This window comes from Cetorhinus maximus, chromosome 15, assembly GCF_964194155.1.
Source record: "Cetorhinus maximus chromosome 15, sCetMax3.hap1.1, whole genome shotgun sequence".
Lineage (NCBI taxonomy): Eukaryota > Metazoa > Chordata > Chondrichthyes > Lamniformes > Cetorhinidae > Cetorhinus > Cetorhinus maximus.
The window spans coordinates 88,249,896-88,272,322 of NC_135893.1; the positions used below are offsets into that span (position 1 = coordinate 88,249,896).

The following is a 22,427-nucleotide window of genomic DNA, read 5'->3' on the forward strand; positions in this document are numbered from 1 at the left end:
TTCCTATGTTCCTAAGAGTCAAATACTTGCCACTGCCAATCATATCCAACATTATGGAAATCACAATAAGCGAGAAGCTGATTCAACCTCTGAATTACACAACCTGCCAACTGGTTGCTAATTTGGCTTCCAAGCATATGTGTCCTGTCTCAAAAATGATTGATTTTAACTTTACGCTGTATGAAAAATCAATCGATTTCATGTTCCTAAAGTTTTCAATAGGCTATGACATCCTAATTTATTTGAGATAATGGCATTTTTTATACTATATGGTCAGCTACTAAACGGCAATGCACAATGATGCAAGCACCTTATTCAGATAGCTGAACTGTGCCAAAAATGAAATTTAGCCTTTATTGCATATTTTAACCTGTATATTTATTTTACTAAAATATGTACATAATGGTTAACTCCTATGCCACACAATGTATTTTTATCAGCAGAAAGTTGTCAGCTCAGAACAACTGCCTGGGAAAGGGCTCTTAGTTACAAGGTTTTTTGGCCCACACAATGGTGGTTTGAACTGCTGATTGATTTTTTATCCCAGGCTTGTTATTTAAATCTGAAACAACCTACAATTGTCACTGTTATATTGCTTCTCAAAAGAACCATTTGGATAGCTTACTGTTCAAGGTGTCATTCTGTCCAACTTGCCCAGTGCAGCTAGACAGACTGCATGAAATCCCAAGTCATTGACACAAGGATTGGCCCCTACTTGGGAGTAGTGATTTTGATTAGTGGTTGTTTGAGTCTTTGAGGAGAGGGTAGGATCCCTGATTGGCAGTTTCAATGTGCAAAGACTTCACCTGACTGAATTACATTGGTAAATCACAGTCAGGCCTGAATTTTCGCAACAAAAACAGAAACAGAAATACCTGGAAAAACTCAGCAGGTCTGGCAGCATCGGTGGAGGAGAGCACAGTTGACTTTTCGAGTCCTCATGACCCTTAAACAGAACTAAGTAAAAATAAAAGCCAGTAGGGTTCTGCACCTTAGCCAAAATGGTGCTGGAGCCCAATTCTGGAAGTCCTGCCCTTGAACCCGGCACCCACCATTTTAGTCCCGGGGTGGGGAGATGGGTTGTAGTTTGCACACAAGGGCAGTTGCCTTCAAACAGATGCAGTTTTTGTTACTGGGGTTTCCAAAACACAACTTGTGGACTTTAGACATTTGAGGAAAAGGTCTAAAGCTGCACGGTGTTATTTTGAGTTAAGGTGTCCTCTGGGTATGGTGAACTTGCTACTTGTAGAAAGAGCAGTCAGCTGCTACCTGAAAGAAATGGTAGCCTAATTACTGCATGCACATAGAGCCTAATTTCGATAGTGAACAAAAAAGTTGTCTCACGTTCAGCTCTGTCAAGAAAAACTGGCATCACCGATGTCAATTCCTTCAAATGTTAACATTTAGCTCCTTGGTTTGGTTGCTAGATTGCACCTTTGGTATTCACAAACTTTCGCACAACTTATCAGAGTGGCAACTTCAGTATTCTTTATTCTTTGTCTGCCCACAGATGGATTATTGGTTCTAACAGAGGGTCATCAACCTGAAACATTAACCCAGCCTTCCTCACTCCAGAGATGCCTAACCTGCTGAACGTTTCCAGCACTTTCTTTTATTTCATTTTCCAGCATCAGCAGTATTTGGCTTTCCAATGGAATACTGCAGTCCTTATTAATTAGGCTGTAAAGAGTCAATGCAATCCATAGCAATGATAAATCAATTAATTTAATAAGAATGGTTATTTATTCCATACTATAGTCCTCTCTGTGCACACCAATGAAAATAACTGAAATGGTCAGTTCCCTATAAAATTATAATTGGAGCTATATCACAAGACTAATAATTGTGCAACAAAGTGCATTAGGTTGTACAAATCTTCAAGGCTGTTTGTCATTCATATGAGGATTACAGGTCACTACTGGAGGACATTCGATAGGATAGTTTGTGAAATCTAAAATAGGCAGGTTTTCACAGGCTCATCTGCATCAGAAAAGATATAAAACTCCAAAAGTAAAGCTAAGTAGATACCAGATGCTCCAAAGCTGGCAATGTCTTGTACATCTTCCAATGCCCAAAATATATTTTCATCAAGTAACAAGTTTTCCTTTTTATCCAAGGAAGCTCAGAAACTTAATAGTCTCCTTGTAGTATCCTTTTTCTTCATTCTCCAAATATTTTTCTTCCTTTGCCCTATATTTTTCCTAATTTTAACTGCAAGTTATGACACAGTCTTGAACCTATAAAATAATAGTGTTCATGTCTCCATTGGCAAATGACTCATCAAGTAGCAGCAACAAAAAGCTCTGCACCATTGATGAGTTTGTCATAAATTATCTGTCCATAACTAAGATTTCCATCCCAGTGGGAACACAATATTTAACATTTGATCAAGTAAACTTGCTGAACTGTCAGAGAACTAAGATAAGACGTCCCTATTTGCAACTTAATTTTTTTCTGGGCTTCAATCATGAGGTAATTACCCTGGAGCCTGAGGTTTCTAAACAAAGCTCTGGAAAAACCATGGGGTGTTAATCTCTGCGCCATTGTGTACTCAATTTTGATGCCTCCCAAAGATACAAGGATTCAATTAATGTTTTCTGCATACAATCCTTCAAATGACCTTGATAATAGCCTTTATTTATTCAACTGATCACCAAATTTCACCGACACCTATTTAATAATACAGCCATCATCAGTGTCCAAGGACTCCCACAGTTACAATTAGCTGCTGATTTCAAAAGCACTGAAAGAAATTGGTTCCCAGCGACAATGGAAAATGCAGCTTTTAACACAAAAGGGAGTGGAACTATTTGTTGTAGCGGCAAGAGGGTTGGACAGCAGTCATGACAGTTGGCAGCAAGTTGGAACTGGCAGCTTCGGGCCACAGATTTCATTTCAGCAACTCTGAGGTGTTTTCCATCTTGGAGATAGATCTGGGAGACTTCAAGTGCAAATACGAGCACCATCTACACTGCAGGCTAAGCATGGACTCAGAGGCATTAAAAATAAATAAATTTAATTGTAATGCATAGGTTAGATAGCAAAGGTATTAGGAAGTAGATGTAACAGCAACAAGTGCATGCTGTACACAAGACTTTAAATATATTCTATGTGGATGAATGGGAAACTTTTTCACATTTTTCAAGCTTGAAATAACATGTAATCTTGGAAAAGTAATGTCCAAATTTCACCAGCGTTTGTGATTTATAGATTATTTTTAAGGGAAATAAATCCACAAAGCTGCATTTATGCACCTCTTGAAACTAGCTTCCAACGGAGATAGATGGAGGGCAGTCTACATTAACTTTCTCAAGTATACTCACTTCCTGACAAGACTGAATGTGGAATAGAAATAAGAAAATTGTTTTAAAGAAATTTAATTTGAAAATGTACCCTCATAAAATTAAATGGAAGAAATGCTGGCAATTAATATTCTGCTTTACATGTTTATTCACAAATCTGACAAGCTCAACTTGTGTAGTACAATTGCAAAAGATTTTCTTACCAACGAATACGCTTATGATGCACAATTTATTTGTAATATATCACAGTTTGCTAGTTATCCTTTATTCACTACATTTACTGAACAAGCATGCACAAACATATTTCTTATTGCATATTCAGGTCTAAGTTTCCCTTAAAATTAGCTCCATAACATATACTTCCATGACATATCTATGGTATACTTATTTGGCTCCATTTTATAAATGTTGCTTGGGCTGATAAGTGGCAAATTACATTCAAGCCACGCTAGTGCCAGGCAATGACCATATCCCCCTGATGTTCAATAGCATTAGCATCACAAATCCCCCACTATCAACAGACGGGTTACCACTGACCAAAAACTGAACTGGACTAGCCATAGAAATACAGTGGCAATAGGAGCAGGTCAAAGGTTGGGAATTCTACAGAGTGTAACTCACCTCTTGACTCCCCAAAGCCTGCCCACCATCTACAAAGCACAAGTCAGGAGTATGATGGAATACTCTTCACTTGCCTGGATCAGTACAGCTCCAACAACACTCAAGACACTCGGCACCATCGAGGACAAAACAGCCCACTTGGCTGACACCCCAACCATCACCTTCAACATCCAGTCCCTCCACCACCAATGGACATGGCAGCAGTATGTACCATCTAAAAGATGCACTGCAGCAACTCACCAAGGCTCCTTTGATAGCATCTTCCAAACCTGTGACCTCTATCACCAAGAAGAACAACGGCAGCGGATGCATGGGTATACCACCGCCTGCAAGTTCCTCTCCAAGCCATCCTGACTTGGAACCTTCACTATCAAAATCCTGGAACTCCCTCCCTAACAGCACTGTGGGTGCACCCACACCACATAGGCTGCAGTAGTTCAAGGCAGCGGTTCACCAGCACCTTCTCAAGGGCAACTAAGGATGGGCAATAAATGCTAGCCTAGCCAGCAATGCTCATATCCCATAAAAGAATTTTAAAAATGATATGGGCTATTAAGCGATCAGGAATATTTTCAGTCCCTTGCCGGGATATTAAAGTGTTTAATCCCAGAGAAGTGTTTTAGTCTTGGGTTCTTTGACACTGTTTTCTCATTCAATTACTAATTTCTGTTAACCAACAACATTTAAAAAATTTGAAGTGCATCTTTATGCTCGCACAGATAAATGAACTGTTTTACACATAGATTAGAGATATGACAGGCTAAACAACTAATCAGATTAACTTGTAAAATTACATATGGTTATAAACTACAGCAAATTAGGCATTTCAGCTGCTTCAATGATAGAAACATAGAAAATAGGAGGAGTATGTCATTCAGCCCTTTGAGCCTGCTCTGCCATTCAATGATCATGGCTGATCCTCTATCTCAATGCCATACTCCCAGCGCTCTCCCCAGACTCCTTAATGTCTTTAGTGCCTAGAAATTTAACTATTTCCTTCTTAAATATATTCAGTGACTTGGCCTCCACAACTTTCTGTGGTAGAGAACGCCACAGGTTCATCACCCTCTGAGTGAAGAAGTTTCTCCTCACCTCAGTCCTAAATGATCTCCCTGTATCCTGAGGCTGTGAACCCCTTGTTCCAGACCCCCCCAGACAGAGGAAAGATCATCCCTGCATCCAGTCCATCCATCCCTGTCAGAGCTTTATAAGTTTCAATGAGATCTCCTCTCATTCTTCTAAACACCAGTAAATAAGGGCCTAATTGGCCCAATCATTCTTCATATGACAATCCTGTCACCCCAGGAATCAGTCTGGTGAACCTTCACCGCACCTCCTCTATGGCAAGTATATCTTTTCTTAGGCAAGGAGACCAAAACTGCACACAATACTCCAGGTGTGGTCTCACCAAGCTCTGTATAGCTGCAGTGAGAGATCCTCGCGCCTATAATCAAGTCCTCTCACAATGAAGGCCAACATACCATTTGCCACCTTTACTGTTTGCTGCACCTGCATGCTTGCCTTCAACGACGGGTGTACAAGGACACCCAGGTCCCTTTATACATCAACATTTCCCAATCTATCAACATTTAAATAATACTCTGCCATTCTGTTTTTCATACCGAAATGGATAACTTTGCACTTATCCACATTATACTGCATCTGCTATATATTGTCCACTCAACCTGTCTAGATCGCCTTGAATCCTCTTGACACTCTCCTCACCACTCTCATTCCCACCAAGTTTTGCGTCGTCAGCAAACTCGGAAATATTACATTTGGTTCCCTCATCCAAATCATGGACATATATTGTGAATAGCTGGGGCCCAAGCACTGATCCCTGCATTACCCCACTAGTCACTGCCTGCCACTCTGAAAAAGACCCATTTATTCTACTCTTTTTCCTGTCTGCTGGCCAATTCTCAATCCATGCCAATATATTACCCCCAATCCCATGGGCTTTAATTTTACACACTAACTTCTTACATGGGACTTTATCAAAAGCTTTCTGAAAATCCAAATACACCACATCCACTGGTTCTCCCTTATAGATTCTGCTAGTTACGTCCTCAAAAAACTCTAGTAGGATTGTCAAACGTGATTTCCCTTTCATAAATCCATGTTGACAAATGTTGTCTAATCAGTTGATATTTTCTAAGTGTCCTGTTATCGCACCCTTTATAATAAACTCTAGCATTTTCCCTACTGCTGCTGTTAGACTAACCGGTCTGTAATTCACTGTTTTCTCCCTCCCTCCTTTTTTAAATAGTGGGGTTACATTTGCCACCTTCCAATCTGTCAGGACCATTCCAGGATCTACAGAATTTTGAAAGATGACAACCAACGCATCCACTATTTCCATGACCACCTCTTTTAGTACCCTGGGATGTAGATTATCGGGACCTGGGGATTTATCAGCTTTCAGTCCCATTAATTTCTCCAGCACTGTTGTTTTAGTTATACTAACTTCCTTCAATTTCTCCTTCACACTAGAACTTTGGTTCCCTAGTATTTCTGGGACGTTATTGGTGTCTTCCTCTGTGAAGACAGTATGAAAGTAGTTGTTTAATTGCTCTGCCACTTCTTTGTTCTCTGTTATAAATTCTCCCGTTTCAGACTGTAAGGGACCTACATTTGTCTTCACTAACCTTTATCTTTTTACATACTTATAGAAGCTTTACAGTCCGCTTTTATGTTCCTTGCAAATTTACTCTCATAATCTATTTTTCCGCTCTTAATCAATCTCTTGGTCCTCCTTTGCTGAATTCTAAACCACTCCCAATCCTCAGGCTTGCTACTTTTCCTAACATCTTTATATGACTCTTCTTTGGATCTAATACTATTCTTAATCTCTTTCGTTAGCCATGGTTGGGCCGCTTTTCCTGTTGTGTTTTTGCGCCAGAAAGGAATCTATAATTGCTGCAATGCATGCATTCATTCCTTAAATATTAGTCATTCCCCAATCTATCTGAGCCAACTCACACCTCATACTTCGTAGTTTCCTTTGTTAAGATTTAGGACCCTAGTTTCAAATCGGACTATTTCACTTTCCATCCTAATGAAGAGTTCTATCACGTTATGGTCACCGTTCCCTAAAGGACCCCCCACAACAAGATTATTAATTAAACCCTTATCATTGCACAATACCAAATCCAGGATAGCCCATTCCCTATGATTACTGTAGCACCCTTGTAATATACATTTCTAATTTCCTGTTTAATGCTGTCCCCTAACTTATCACTACGGTTTGGAGGCCTATAGACAGCTCCCACAAATGTTTTTCACCTCTTTTTGCTTCTTAGCTCCACCCAGAATGATTCTACATTTAGATTTTCTGAACCAATGCCCTCTCTCACTATCGCACTGATTTCATCCTTAACTAACAATGCCACGCCACCTCCTTTTCCTTCTTGCCTGTCTGTCCTAAATATCGCCTACCCTTGGATATTCAGTTCCCAGCCTTGTTCACCCTACAGCCACGTCTCCATAATCGCAATCATATTATAACTGTTTACATCTATTTGTACTGTTAATTCATCCACCTTATCGCGAATGGTCTGTGCATTCAGGTGCCTTCCACTTCTCTTTTTAACATTTTTACACATTTTTTGTACTATTGCTCTATTTTCTGCTAGCCCTCGTTTCCTCTGCCTTCTACCTTTGCTTTCTACTTTTCTGTCTTTCATTCCTATCTTTGTTTCCCTTTCTTGTGTCTCCCCACTCAGGTTACCATCAACCTGCCAATCTAGTTTAAATCCTCCCCCACAGTACCAGCGAATAGCCCTGCGAGGATCCTCTCAAAGTTCAAATTTGAACTGTTTGCTGACAATACCAATGCATTCAGATCCATTCACAACTCCAATAGTGACGCAGTTCACACCAGCCCATAGCAAGACCTGGACAAGGGCTCTTAAATAGCAGATAATCGTTGTGGTTGTTGGAGGTCAGTCATCACAGTTCCAGGACATCACTGCAGGAGTTCCTCAGGGTAGTGTTCTCGACCCAACCATCTTCAGCTGCTTCATCAATGACCTTCCTTCCATCATAAGGTCAGAATGACCTTCTCAGACCTTCGCGACTCCTCAGATACTGAAGCAGTCCATATCCAAATGCAGCAAGACCTGGACAATATGTAGGTTTGGGCTGACAAGTGGCAAGTAGCATTCACACCACACAAGTGCCAGGCAATGACATCTCCAACAAGAGAGAATCTAGCCATCGCCCCTTGACATTCAATGGCATTGCCATCACTGAATCCCCCACTATCTCGGGGTTGCCATCGACAAGAAACTGAACTAGAATAGCTATATAAGTAGGGTGGCGACAAGAGCAGGTCAGAGGCTAGGAATCCTGCAGCGAGTAACTCATTTCCTGACTCCCAAAGCCTGTCCACCACCTACAAGGCTCAAGTTAGGAGTGTGATGGAATAGCCTCCACTTGCCTGGATGAGTGCAGCTCCAACAACACCCAAGAAGCTTGACACCATCCAGGACAAAGGAGGCTGGTTCATTGGCACCCCATGCACAATAATTCACTCCCTCCACCACCGACGCACAGTGGCAGCAGTGTGTGCCACTACAAGATGCACTGCAGGAACTCACCAAGCCTCCTTCGACAGTACCTTTCAAACTCTCGATTACTACCATCTAGAGATACAAGGGCAGCAGACACATGGGAACACCACCACCTTGAATTCCCCTCTAGGCCACTCATCATTCTGACTTGGAAATATATTGCCATTCATTTACTGTCGCTGGCTTAGCTAGCGACGCCCACGTCGCATGAATGATTTTTAAAAATAACATTTGCATCATGTCAGTGGCAGGTAATGACCTTCTCGAACAACTGAATGCTCAGTTGTCATTTGGTAGTACAGAATTTGAGTACTGCTGCAAAAAAAAGGCATGCTGTCAAAGCCTTTGGTCTTGCACTCATCAGGACAGATTCGCAAGAATACCAAATCTCAGAGAGAACAACAATTTATACTGCATGAGAAGAGGATGCTGATTGGCTGACAAGTGAGCTCTGATTAGTAAAGGCATTGCCATGAAGAATGCACCAGAGAACAGTTAACTGCCAAGCTTTTGTTTAAATTCAAACCAAGCAAGTCGATTCTGACTGGTCAAGGCATTGCCATGGGGAATGAACCAGGGAATGGCTGCCCTGAATCATTTGTTTAGTCAAAAAAGGCATAATGCGTGGACATGTTCTTTCTCTTTGCAAAGGACAGGGCCCTGTGTGTGAATATATATAGCTTCTAGTATGCGTAAGTGAGCTACACTGTGAGCCTGACTGATAATCTTAAATTGATCGTTAGCATAATTCTTAGCACATACGGGATTGTTTAGTAAATGTTGTCCAATTACAGAATCACACCTAATGTTCGGCACTATGTTCTGAGTTTCTGATGGAATGTCCCGTAATCTCATCCCCTTTGCTCATTTCTGAACCAAGGATGATCCAATTGATATATCTGATTTTGCACCTGCATGTAAGAATTCCTTATATACCTTAATGGCTGTATCTTGTGCCAAATTCACATTTGAAATGGAGCAGTCACACAAGCTCCACTTCCTCGATGCGCACATTGAGAAATCTGTCAACTGGTTGCCTATTCTGTGTACCAGAAGCCCACCTTCATTGGTTAATATACACATTGGGATTCCTACAATTCAAGCTATAAGATTTGGCTTATCTGAAACCTAGGAAAAGAGACTGAGCCATTTGCTCACTATGCAAGCTTGATGCTGAAATAAGTTACCTCAAAGCTATCCTATGGGATAAAGGCTATCCCAACCAGATCACAGCTTGCTGTATATCACGCAAAATCATCAACAGGCCCAAGGCCACCACTTTTGGTCCTGACAAGTGCCCAGTCTACCTCAGATTATCCTGGAAGGATAGGTGGCTCAAACATTTGAGCAACAGTCCACGCTTGCAAATTTCAGGACATAGTCATAAGAGTTATACAGCACAGAAACAGGCCCTTCAGCCCATCATGTCTGCGCTGTCCATCAAGCACCTATCCGTTCTAATCCCATTTTCCAGCACTTGGCCCATAGCCCTGTATGTTATGGCATTTCAAATACTCATCTAAATACTTCTTGAATGTTTTCAGGGTTCCTGCCTCTACCACCTCCTCAGGCAGTGTGTTCCAGATTCCAACCACCCTCTGGGTGAAAAAATTTTTCTTCAAGTCCCCTGTAAACCTCCTGCCCCTTACATTAAATCTATGCCCCCTAGTTATTGAGACCCCCGCTAAAGGGGAAAAGTTTCTTCCTAGCTACCCTATCTACACCCCTCATAATTCTATATGCCTCTATCAGGTCCCCCTCAGCCTTCTCTGCTCTAAGAAAAACAACCCCAGCCTGTCCAGTCTCTCTTCATAGCTGAAATGCTCCAGCCCAAGCAACATCTTGTGAATCTCCTCTGCACCCTCTCCAGTGCAATCACATCCTTCCTATGGTGTAGCAACCAGAACTGCACATAGTACTCCAGCTGTGGCCTAACTATCATTTTATACAGCTCCATCATAACCTCCCTGCTCTTATATACTATGCCTCGGCTAATAAAGGCAAGTTTTCCCATATGCCTTCTTAACCGCCTTATCTACCTGTGCTGCTGCCTTCAGGGATCTATGGACATGTACACTCTTGATCCTCTGTACTTCCTACTACCATTCATTGTGTATTCCCTTGCCATGTTAGCCCTCCCAAAATGCATCACCTCACACTTCTCAGGATCAAGTTCCATTTGCCACTGCTCTGCCCATCTTACCAACCCATCTATACGGTCCTGTAATCTAAGGCTTTCCTCCGCACTATTTACAACACCACTAATTTTCATGTCATCTGTGAACTTACTGATCATACCTCCTATATTCACACCTAAATCATTAATGTACACTACAAACAGCAAGGGTCCCAGCACCGACCAGTACGCCACTCATCACAGCCAACGTTATATGTGATTCAGCAATTGGATAACACTTAATAAACAATCCCGATTGTCCTAAGAATTACATTAACAACCAATTTAAGATTGTCAGTCAGGCTCACAATGTGGCTCACTATGCGTGCTAGAAGCTACAGTAAGTCCTCACAAAGTTGTGGCTGCCTTCTTGAAAATCATGACTTTAAGTGAAATATTGATTCCAATAGGAATCAATGTTAAACTGTAGTTAGGTTCTGTAGGGCCTTCCTTATCAGAGAAAAACGAATATTAAAACATTATACCCTCTTAAGTTGAAATATTTTGCATTGCTAAATCCCTACATTGGTAAATGAAATAACTTTTAAAATAAAATAAGTTTAAAAATATATTTTAAAAATGTAACTTTCTATTTACAGTACCTCCTGACTGCCGCAGATCCTGCTTCCCGAACCTTCTGCTCCCTGATCCTTCTGGTCACTGCAGATCCTCCCCATCCCCAACACTCTGAGTTGCAGCCTCTCTGCTCCCTGGCCTCCGCCATCCCCAACTTGTGGCCTCCCCAAGCCCCTGCCCCCCCCAACAACCCACCCTCTCACTGAGCCTCCCACTCTCTGACTCACCCTAGACCTCAGGACAGTGAAGTGGCAAGCAGGACTTCTGCATCATTAGGACTCTCATTTTCAAAAGATTGGAGCTCCAGCTTTGGATCAGATCTGGATCTTCAATGGGAACTCGAGTCCAGGAGAGGGAAGCAGCAGGAAAGTGAGTCAGGGAATGGGAGGTTCGGCAAGAGGGTGGGTTGGGGGAGCGCCAGGGAGGCCATAACTCCGAGGGTCGGGGAGGGGAGAGGCCAGTCCAAAATGGCGCTAACTGGGTCACGCAGGAAATGACATTAAAACTAATCTCGTGATGCTCAATGAGATTACATGTTCCAATAACTTACTGACAATTAAAGCAAAACAACGTTAAACAGGGCAATGTTAAATGAGGACTTACCGTACATATAGGCACAAACAGGACCCTGTCCCTTGCAAACAGATAGCACATATCCACACATTTTTTCAAAAAAATGAAAGCTTGGAGGACAGCCATTTGTTAGTTCATTCCCCAAAGCAATGCCTTGACCAGAATCAACTTGCCTGGTTTGAATTTAAACAAAAGTTTGGCAGTTAGTTGCTCCCTGGTGCATTCTCCATGGCAACACCTCTACCAATCCGAGTTCACTTGCCAACCAATCAGCACCTCTTTGCATGCAGTATAAATTGTTGTTCTCTCTGGGATTTGGTATTCTTGCAAATCTGTCCTGATGAGTGCAAGATGAAAAGCTTCAACAGCATGTCTCTTTTTCCAGCAATAGGAAGTCCATTCATCTCCACATGACCTTTTTAAGTTCCTCACCATCAACATCTTGGAGGTCACCAATGATAAGAAGCTGAACTGAACCAGTCCATCAACACCATGGCTACAGCGTGGACTAGGTACTTTGTAACAAGTGATTTACCCCCTAACCCCTCAAAGCTTATGCACCACCTACAAGGCTCAAGTCAAAAGTGTGAAGGAATACTCACCAATCACAGATAGGTACAGCCACAACAAAATTAAGAATCTCAGCACCATCCAGGACACAGCAGTTTGCTTGATAGGAACCCTGACACAGGCTCAATATCCATCCCTCCATCACCAGCGCACTATGGGTGCAATAAGTACAATATACAGGTTGCACTACACTAACTCATCAAGGGTATTTTGACAGCACCTTTCTCCCCTACAACCTCTACCATAGTGATTGATAAGAGTAGCAATGCTCTGGAACAGTATCACCACTAAGTTTCCCTCCAAATTACACACCATCCTGATTTTGGCATGATTCACTGTTACGTCATCACTGCTTGGCCAAAATCCTGCAATTCCCTACCTAACATTACCATTAGGAGCAACAGTCCTACTACAAGAACTGCAGCAGTAGGAAGAGTAGGACCCCAGCACTTTCTCAGGGCATCTAGGAACGGACAATAAATGCAGCCTGAGTAATGTCACTCAGATCCCAAGAATAAACAAAAACTAAAATACTAAGCAACTACCATTTATAACATAATTGTCCAGAAATTATATCATTTAGAATAAAACAAAATCCTATATCTGCACATTGACTGATGTCAGTTTGAACTTCATACATCCCTTGGTAGTAGAATGTCATCTTGAGCAAGGATCCTCAGGTAGAAAGTTTTATGTGGAACTCTTAAGGTAAAAACAGTGATTTTACGATTGCGACGCCTTCAGAATCAACAAAGAACTACAGAATTTGCAAATGGAACCTGCTTTATCCATTTAATTTGTTTGGAGGACGGTGTGCCAATTTTATTGATACTATCAAACGTTAAAAATAGAACAACAGCAAAATACTGCGGATGCTGGATATCTGAAATAAAAACAGGAAATGCTGGAACAATTCAGCAGGTCTGGCAGCATCCGTGGAGAGAGAAAAACTTAGCGTTGAGTCTGTATGACTCTTTTTCAGAGCTGCTTTGAAGAAAAGTCATGCAGACTCGAAACGTTAACTCTGTTTCTCGCTCCATTGATGCTGCCAGACCTGCTGAGTTGTTCCAGCATTTCTTGTTTTTATTATTAAAAATAGAAAGCACAATAGGGTTGGCCTACCACATTCATGAATATCAGTTAGCCAGTTTTAACCTGCAATCACAACAGAATTGTATTCGTATCTGATGTAACATAATTCTGAAAGCTCACAAAGAATTCCTGACGCTGAAATCTGAATAGGAATGTTAGAAAAATAAGATTGTAAATTGGTTCTAAGAACAAAACCCAGAAATGCTTTCGGAAGTCAGAAAATGCCACTGTATGCCCCTATTTAGGAAGAAATCTGCTTGTAGCTTTAAATAAAACAATACAAATTTCACAATTTGTGACAAAAACAAATCAAGCTGAAATACAGTTTTATGTACCAAGACCCATTATGATTCACACAGTATCTTGTGACAATTAATAGAAAAAGAACAACAAATGAAAGTTGTACCCATGTAAAAATGACCCTTTGCATCCGCCAATACACCAAGAAAACAAACGATCATAATTTCTGGCTATGACTATAAGCTTCCTGATCAATTTTAAAATGCATCTAAAACGATGATCAAACATTTATATTTTGTGTTGAATATTGCGATGTATGATTACAGATAGGCACCACAAAATAATTAGCAATACTCAATTCAAAAATATTGAAAATTCATTAGAGTTCTGTTTTGGTGTATAAGGATTAGCTTAATGTTCAAAGGGGATCACAAAGGCCTGGAAGTCAAAAGAAATGCAAAGAAATAGAACTATTTCATCAAATTACCTTAACATACAGTGATACTGCATAATACAGTCATCAAAATCCTAAAGTAACAGAAAAATGTTGTTAAGTAAGGTAATTAAACTCAATATCAGCCAGTTATGCCTATCAATAAAACTCGTCAGTATCAACTGGAAATCAAAATCACAATTTACATTAACAGTTTGGAATTTGGAATCAAAGACACAATCTAAATTTTTGGATAACACCAAATGAAGGCAAGAATAGTCAATAATGAGGAACATTATTACAATTTACAGGAGAGCATTAATTAACTTGCAGAATGGGCAAATAATTAACAGATGAAATTTAACACAGATAAATGTGAGATAGCACATTTTGGTCGGAAGAATATGGTGGTCACTTATTACTTCAAAGGTGCAAGACTAGGTAAAAAGGAACCTCAGAGCACAAATACACCAGCTATTAAAAGTTGTGGCACGGGTTAGCAAGTTCATAAAATAAAAGCAAATGAAGTACTAGGCTTTATGTCTAGGGGGATAGAATTGAAAAGTAGGGAAATTTTGCCAAACCTCTATCGAAACTTGGTCAGGTCACACTTAGAATAATTTTCGAGATTCTGGTTGCCATATTAATAAAAGCATAGAGAGGTACTGGGGAGGGTACAGAGAAGATTTACAAGTATGATGCCAGAAATGCATAGGTATATATAGTAGGGAAGGATTGACAGGCTAGGTCTCTTTTCTCTTGAAAAAGGAAGGCTGAGGGACAACCTAATAAAGGTTAAAATAATGAGAGGTTTTGATAGAGTTGAAATGTTTCCGCTTGTGGGGAACAGCATAACTAGAGGAAGTCAATATAAGATAGTCACCAAGAAACCCAACAGGGAATTCAAAAGAAACTTATTTACTCAAGGAGGAGGGAGAATATGGAACTCACTACCACTGGGAGTGATTGAAGTGAATTGTATAGATGCATTTAAGGAGAAGTTAGGCAAGCATGTGAGGGAGAAGGGAATAGAGGGTCACATTGGTAGATTTAGGCAAGGAAAGATGGGCAGAGGTTCAAATGGAGCACAATCACCACAATGGATTGGCTGGATCAAATGGCCTCTATCTGTGCCATATACACTATGCATCTAATATAATCCTTGATAAGTGTTTTGCATTTTTGAATTACATGATCAGCTGAACATCTAATTCATTTTGATTTAACTATACATTGTGCTACTCAGCCAGAACTGTGATTCAAATAGTGGTGAAGTCCAGCAGTCAGCACTCCCTCTATTTCATTAAGAACTAGAAATGAATCTACTTTTACACAGCGAACCTTTACTGGAAGAATTGTTTTTAAAAAATAGATCTGTAGCAATGAGTCACATAGCAAATGATTGGAACCCCTGGGTGATTATAAGGTAAAATATAATTAAATGATTCAGGTGGCTTTGTAACTATAACAAACATCTGAAAGCAAAAAGAGAACATAATCATAAAATTCAATCCTTTTTTGTCAACGCCATGCACCACGCAGATCCCAGGTCAGTCTCGCCAAAGTTAAAATTAACCCCAATTTACAGGATTAATGCCAGAATTTTAATCACAAATTTTAACAGCACAGGAGACCATTCGGCCTATTGTGTATGCACCAGCTCTCTGAATGAGCATTATGACCTAGTGCCATTGCCCTGCCTTTTCCCTGTACCCCTGCACATTGTTTCTATTCAAATGATCATCTAACGCCTTCTTGAATGCCTGGGTTGAACCAGCCTCCACCACATTTCCAGGCAGTACATTCCAGAGCCGGACCACTCATTTACAAAAAAGTTTTTTCTCACGTCACATTTGCTTCTTTTGCAAATCGCTTTAAATCTGTGCCCTCTCACTCCTGATCCTTTTACGAGCAGGAACAGCTTCTCCCTATCTACTCCGTTCAGACCCCTCACGATTTTGAGCATCTCTATCAAACTTCCTCTTTGCCTTCTTCTCTCCAAGGAGAATAATCCCAACTTCTCCAATCTATCCTCATAGCTGAAGTTTCTCATCCCTGGAACCATTCTTGTAAACCTCTGCACTCTCTCCAATGTGTTCACATCCTTCCTGTACTGTGGCGCCCTGAACTGTACATAGTAATTTGTAGACATGTATATGTGTTTAATTTGTTGTTTTTGTGTTTAAATAATGTTTAATTTAGTATTGTATAAAAAAAACCTCGAGGCGGTGGTCTTATTCCTGAATTCAGAGCTGTATCTTAAACATACCAATTAAAAATATAGGTTATGACAGTCGTTCAAGTTTCCCTCTGGGATTTAAACAACTCAGCCTTTACCAACTCTCGAATTCAAAGTGCTTCTCGTGCTCATAACCTTAAGATTCACCAATTCCAAACTAATCAAGGAATTACAAATATTATGCCACCAAGAGCCCCAAACTGTTATGACACTGTTGTTGGGAAAGGCTGAGTTGTTTCAGTCCCAGGGGAATAAGACAACCACCTCAAGAGGTTTTTTTTAATATAAAACTAAATTAAACATTTATTAATTTAACAAATTAAACACACACACGTCTACAAATTACTACCATAATAACTTTTAAGCAAATCCCCAAATTAATCACTCCTAGGTAAATCTTCACCAAGGCAACAATAATCCGTAGGCTTTAAACAGACACCAGGCAAAGCACATTTGACTTTATGAATTCAAAATGAGGCTCCTTTGCAGACACAGTTGTAGGCTTATAGGCTGGTTAGATCTTAAATGCCTCTGACTCTCACACACAAACTCCTTTCTGTTTATATCTAGCTTCCCCTTTGAATGTAAATTTTCCATTGTATTACTAGGTTTTTAAAAATGTTACCTCTCCTAACAATAATCTTTTCATTCCACCAATTTTATTAGTAATATAAACACATTGCTTGGCGTCTCCCAGCTAGGTGTGAGATCTTACCCATTCTTTTGAATGGTTTATTCAACAAATGCAAACTGCACTTTACCTCCTGCTTCTTACATTTATCTAATTAACATCTCAAAACTACTATACATCAAAGCGCCCAGACTAGCTGGCTTTAATCCAATTAAGACACACACATAGACCCAGACCCTACTACAATTCCAATTTTAAAATAATTTCTAATAACATTATAGGCATTAATCTCTTTATGACAACTGGGCTCCTCCATCATTGAGGATGGGGATATGTGTGGAGCCTCCTCCTCCATTGAGTTGTTTAATTGTTCACTACCATTCACAACTGGATGTGGCAGGGCTGCAGAGCTTAGATCTGATCCATTGAGTGCAGGATCACTTAGCTCTGTCTATCACATGCTGCTTATGCTGTTTGGCATGCAGGTAGCCCTGTGTTATAGTTTCACCAGATTGACACCTCATTTTTAGGTACGCCTGGTGCTGCTCCTGGCATGCCCTCCTACACTCTTCATTGAACCAGGGTAGATCCCCTGGCTGGATGGTAATGGTAGAGTGGGGGATATGCTGGGCCATGAGGTTACAGAGTGTGTTCAAGTACAATTTTGCTGCTGCTGATGGCCCACAGCGCCTCGTGAATGCCCAGTCATGAGTTCCTAGATCTGTTCGAAACCTCTCCCATTTAGCACGGCGGTAGTGCCACACAACACGATGGAAGGTATCCTCAATGTGGAGACGAAGCCCTGCCTTCACAATGACTGTGCAGTGGCCACTCCTACCAATAATGTCATGGACAGATGCATCTGTCTCCCCTACAAACCTTCCTCCAATCCGAAAAGTATCCATTGACTATTACTCTCTGTTTCCAATTACTCAGCCAATTTTGTATCCACGTTGCTACTGTCCCTTTTATTCCATGAGCAATAACTTTTTTCACAAGTCTGTTCTGTGGCACTGTATCAAAATATCTTTTGGAAGTCCATGTACACCACATCAACAGCATTACCCTCACTGAGCTTTTCTGTTACCTCTTTAAAAGACTCCAGCAAGTTAATTAAACACAATTTCCCCTTTAGAAATCCATACTGGTTCTTCCTTATCAAACCATATTTTTCCATGTGACCACTAATTCTATCCCAAATAATTGTTTCTAGAATCTTGCCCCACCACTGAAGTTAAACTGACTGGTCTGTAATTGCTGGGCTTATTCTTACAAACCTTTTTTGAACTAGGGTGTAATGTTTGCAATTCTCCAGTCCTCTGGCACATCCCTTAAGTCTAGGGAAGACTGAAAAATTATGGCCAGTGCACCTGCAATTTCTACTCTCACTTCCTTCAATATTCTTGGATGCATCTCATCCAGTCCCAGTGCCTTGTCAACTTTAAGTCAATTCAACACTTCCTTCTTATCAATTTTGAACCCTTCTAGTGACAGAGTTTCCACGTCTGGTAGCATCTACCTCTTGGTAAAGACAAATGCAAAGTATTCGTTTAATACCTCAGCCATGGCCCCTTCGTCCATGTGTAAATTCCTTTTTAGGTCCCTTATCGGCCCTACTCCTCCTTTTTACCACCCTTTTATTATTTTTATGCCTATAGAAGACTTTGGGATTCCCCTTTATGTTCGCTGCCAGTCTTTTCTCATAATCCCTCTTCACTTCTCTAATATGCTATTTCACCTCCCCTCTGAACCTTCTGTATTCCTCTTGGTTCTCAATTGCATTTTCTACCTGGCACCTGTCATAAGCACACTTTTTCTTCTTAATCTTAATTTCTATCTCCTTCTTCATCTAGGGAGCTCTGGATTTATTTGCCCTACCTTTCCCTTTCCATGGAATATAACTCGGCTGTGCCCAAACCAATTCTTTTTTGAAGGTAGCAACTAAATATCAAAATAATCGGAATATCTGTGTTCTGCTGCATGAACTGGCCTGCTGAAGAGGTCGTAGTTCTGTAGGCAATTAGCAAAATTAGGCGGTTTCTCAAAGGACTAGAGGTTTTTGGCAAGAGGTACAAGGGGAATGGAATGAAGAACTTTTTTTATGTGGCGAGTGATAAAGACCTGGAACTCGCTGCCTACAAGGGTGGTGGAAGTAGAGACAATCAATTTCAAAATGAAATTGGATAAGCACTTGAGGGAATTAAACTTCAGGACTATAGGATTAGAGCATGAGAATGGGACTCACTGGATTGCTCTACAGAGAACTGACATGGGCCACCAAATGGGCTCCTTCTGTGCCACAATGTATCACAGTATCTTTACAACAACAGGAGGCGGCCATTTGGCCCATCAAAACTGCACTAGCTCTCTGAAAGAGCATTCCACTTCGTCCCACTCCCCTGCCTTATCCCCATAACCTTGCACATTCTCTCTTTTCAGGTAGCAATCCAATTCCCTTTTGAATACCTCGATCGAGCCTACGTCCACCATCCTTTCAGGAAATTTGTTCCAGACTCCAACCACCCTCTGGGTGAAAATTGTTTTCCTCACATCACATTTACTCCTTTTGCCAATTATTTGAAGCTATGCCCTCTAGTTCTTGATGCTCTCTTGAGTGGGAACAATTTCTCACTACTTACCCTATCCATACCCCTCATGATTTTGAATACATCTATCAAGTCTCTGCTCAGCCTTCTTTTCTCCAAGGAAACCAGTCCCATCCTCTCCAATCTATCCTCATAGCTACAGTTCTTCATCCCTGGAATCATTCTTGTGAATCTCCTCGGAACTCTCTGCAATGTCTTCACATCCTTTCTCAAGTATGGTGGCCAGAAACGGACGCAGTACTCCAGATGAGGCCTAACTAGTGTCTAATACAAGATCAACTTGACCTACTTGCTCTTGTACTCAATGTCCCTATTAATAAAGCCTAAGATGCTGTGCTTTATTAACTGCTTTCTCAACATGCCCTGTCATCTTCAATGACTTACGTACATACACACCAAGGTGCCTCTGTTCCTGCACTTCCTTTAGAGTTTCTCCCTTTATTTTATACTGTCTCTCCATATTCTTCCTGCCAAATGAATCCACTCACACTTGTCTACCTCGAACATAATTTGCCACTTGTCTGCCAAATCCACCAACATGTCTATGTCCTTTTGAAGTCCAAGACTTTCCTCATCACAGTTGACAACGTTTCCAATCTCTGTATCATCTGCGAATTTTGAAATCATGCTCTGAACACCTTTTGCCTTTTTAGGATGCATCCATTTTGAAATTGAAAGTCTGAGTTGTTTTCAGGCAAGTTTGTTGAATGAGAATCCAGAGCTAATTGTCATGGAATAACACTATTGTATTTTCCAAACAAACAGCTCAGAATGAAGCATCAGCAGACAATGAACCAAAGACCTGCCTTCAGGCAGAGCACTCATGGAATGGAACGGAATGATCAAAGCATTAAGCACCACTAGATCGAAACAGCATCATAAATCACACAAGTCTGAATCTCATAATTAACAGTTCCTTTTTCAACAGAAAATGCTTTAAATGTTACATAATAAGCCTTGAAACATTTTCATGAGTTTGTTATCATCTGTATGGGGAAGGGGGAGGAGTGAAAATTTGATTATGGAATAAGCAAGAACAACTGAGAGAAATGCAGCACCATTCACATAGTAAAACTTCCCAAGGCACTTCACAGATACATTGTCAAATTTTATTTAATACTGACCACATAGAGATATTAAGTTCGGTGATCAAAAACTGGTAGGTTTTCAGGAGCAACCTAAGGGATGAGAGAGGATGAGGTAGGTTTTCAGGAGCAACCTAAGGGATGAGAGAGGATGAGGGGCAGAGAGACTTGGAGGGCTGGAATCAAGTAAGCAGATGAAAAGAGTCTTGATATGTTGCACAATGCAGCTGAAGTGGTGTGAATTTTTCAAGTAATATTTCATTTGATATTTAAAAAATGGAGCACCTACCATATTTATTAATAAAACAAGGGATTGTAATGGGGTGAAGCAACCATGGCATGTTGCAGAATCTTCCCCCCAAGCAGCTGCATCAAATGTTTAAGCTATTGAACATGATGCTTTATGTTTACAGCTGTGGACATGAAGCCAAGTGCATTTTTAAAATTTATATCCTGATGGGTTGGGCAGAGATGTCAAAGGTTTGCTGATCCTCAAAAGTCGCTTGCAGATTGATGTCTACGGGACCAAAAGGTGTCAATGGCCACAGTGACTTTACTCAGGCCAACAAGCAACTGCCACTGTTTTAACAAAGAAACCAGCTATGCTATTTGCAGTATCCCATCGTTGAAAAATAACCAAGAATAACAAATTTTGCCTACCTCCCAAATAAAACTAAATGTAAATGAAGCACTTTTATTACTTTTACCTTTTCCAGTTTGTCAAAGTACTCCTTCAGGAACTTCATTGGACGGTCAGGCTTAGCAATGCAGAGGCTGACGATACATTCCTTCAGGATTTGCTGGATGTTGTGTTTTTGGACGTAAACTTCACATCCCTTCAAGCTCTCATCTTCCTCCATATTCGAAGACGCCATATTTCAACAGCTTTTTAAATATATTTTAAAAATGACAAGAAATGCGTTCATTATTTTGTCCCCTCCTCACACAGCAACAATACTGATAACAAATAAATAAATTAATTAGCTAACTAATTAATTAGAGAGATGGGCAAAGTGGCAGTGTTATGTCAACCGCGATGGTGTTATTGGGAGTGATGGTGATGCCGCTTTGCCGGCGGCGGTTGTTGGCCACCGTACGCGAGGCGTTTCAAACCCAATCACAATTCGGAAAGCTCAACCTTACCTGGCCGGCTCGCGCCTCGCCTCGCCTGGCCTGGCCACGCCCACCTCCAGGTGATGCTGCGCTGTCCCCACGCCTCCCCGCCCCGTGCCCCCTGCTGCAGCCAGGTTGCACTCACTCTGTCCGAAACCCCCGCCCCGTGCGACGCTCGCGCGCCTGCGCGTGCGTACAACCACCCACTGTTCCGCAACCTTCATCGCAAGTGCGCATGCGCGCTTCCCGTGCCTGTCAATCTTAACCTCCTGTTGTGTTGTGCGTCGTTGTCTCCTTTGCAAAAAAAAACGCTCTTCTGGGACCTCTTTGCTACACACTATTGCAGCAGAAAAATCTATGCAATACTGCCGATGCTGGAATGAATCTAAAATAAAGTGAATGTAGAATTTTTTCGGAAACATTGAGCAAATTCGAGAAGCATCCAGAGAGATAAAAGCATAATGAGTTAATGTTTCGGCTGACACAAAAACAAAAATACCTGGAAAAACTCAGCAGGTCTGACAGCATCTGCGGAGAGGAGCACAGTTAACGTTTCGAGTCCGAATGACCCTTCATCAGAACTAAAGAAAAATAGA

The 22,427-nt window shown here is 41.0% G+C and overlaps 1 protein-coding gene across 1 annotated transcript in view; it reads right to left on the minus strand.

Moving 5' to 3' along the window:
* The window catches only part of prkar1b (protein kinase, cAMP-dependent, regulatory, type I, beta), a 215,645-nt gene extending 193,619 nt beyond the window's left edge, over window positions 1–22,026 (minus strand). The window contains exons 1-2 of the mRNA XM_078558889.1: window positions 21,862–22,026; window positions 21,426–21,603 (exon numbers count right to left, since the gene is read on the minus strand). Coding sequence (XP_078415015.1) covers window positions 21,426–21,593 — 168 coding nt within the window. The 5' untranslated portion in view covers window positions 21,594–21,603; window positions 21,862–22,026. The remainder of the gene's footprint in view (window positions 1–21,425; window positions 21,604–21,861) is intronic.
* Between the last annotated feature and the right edge of the window lie 401 nt (window positions 22,027–22,427).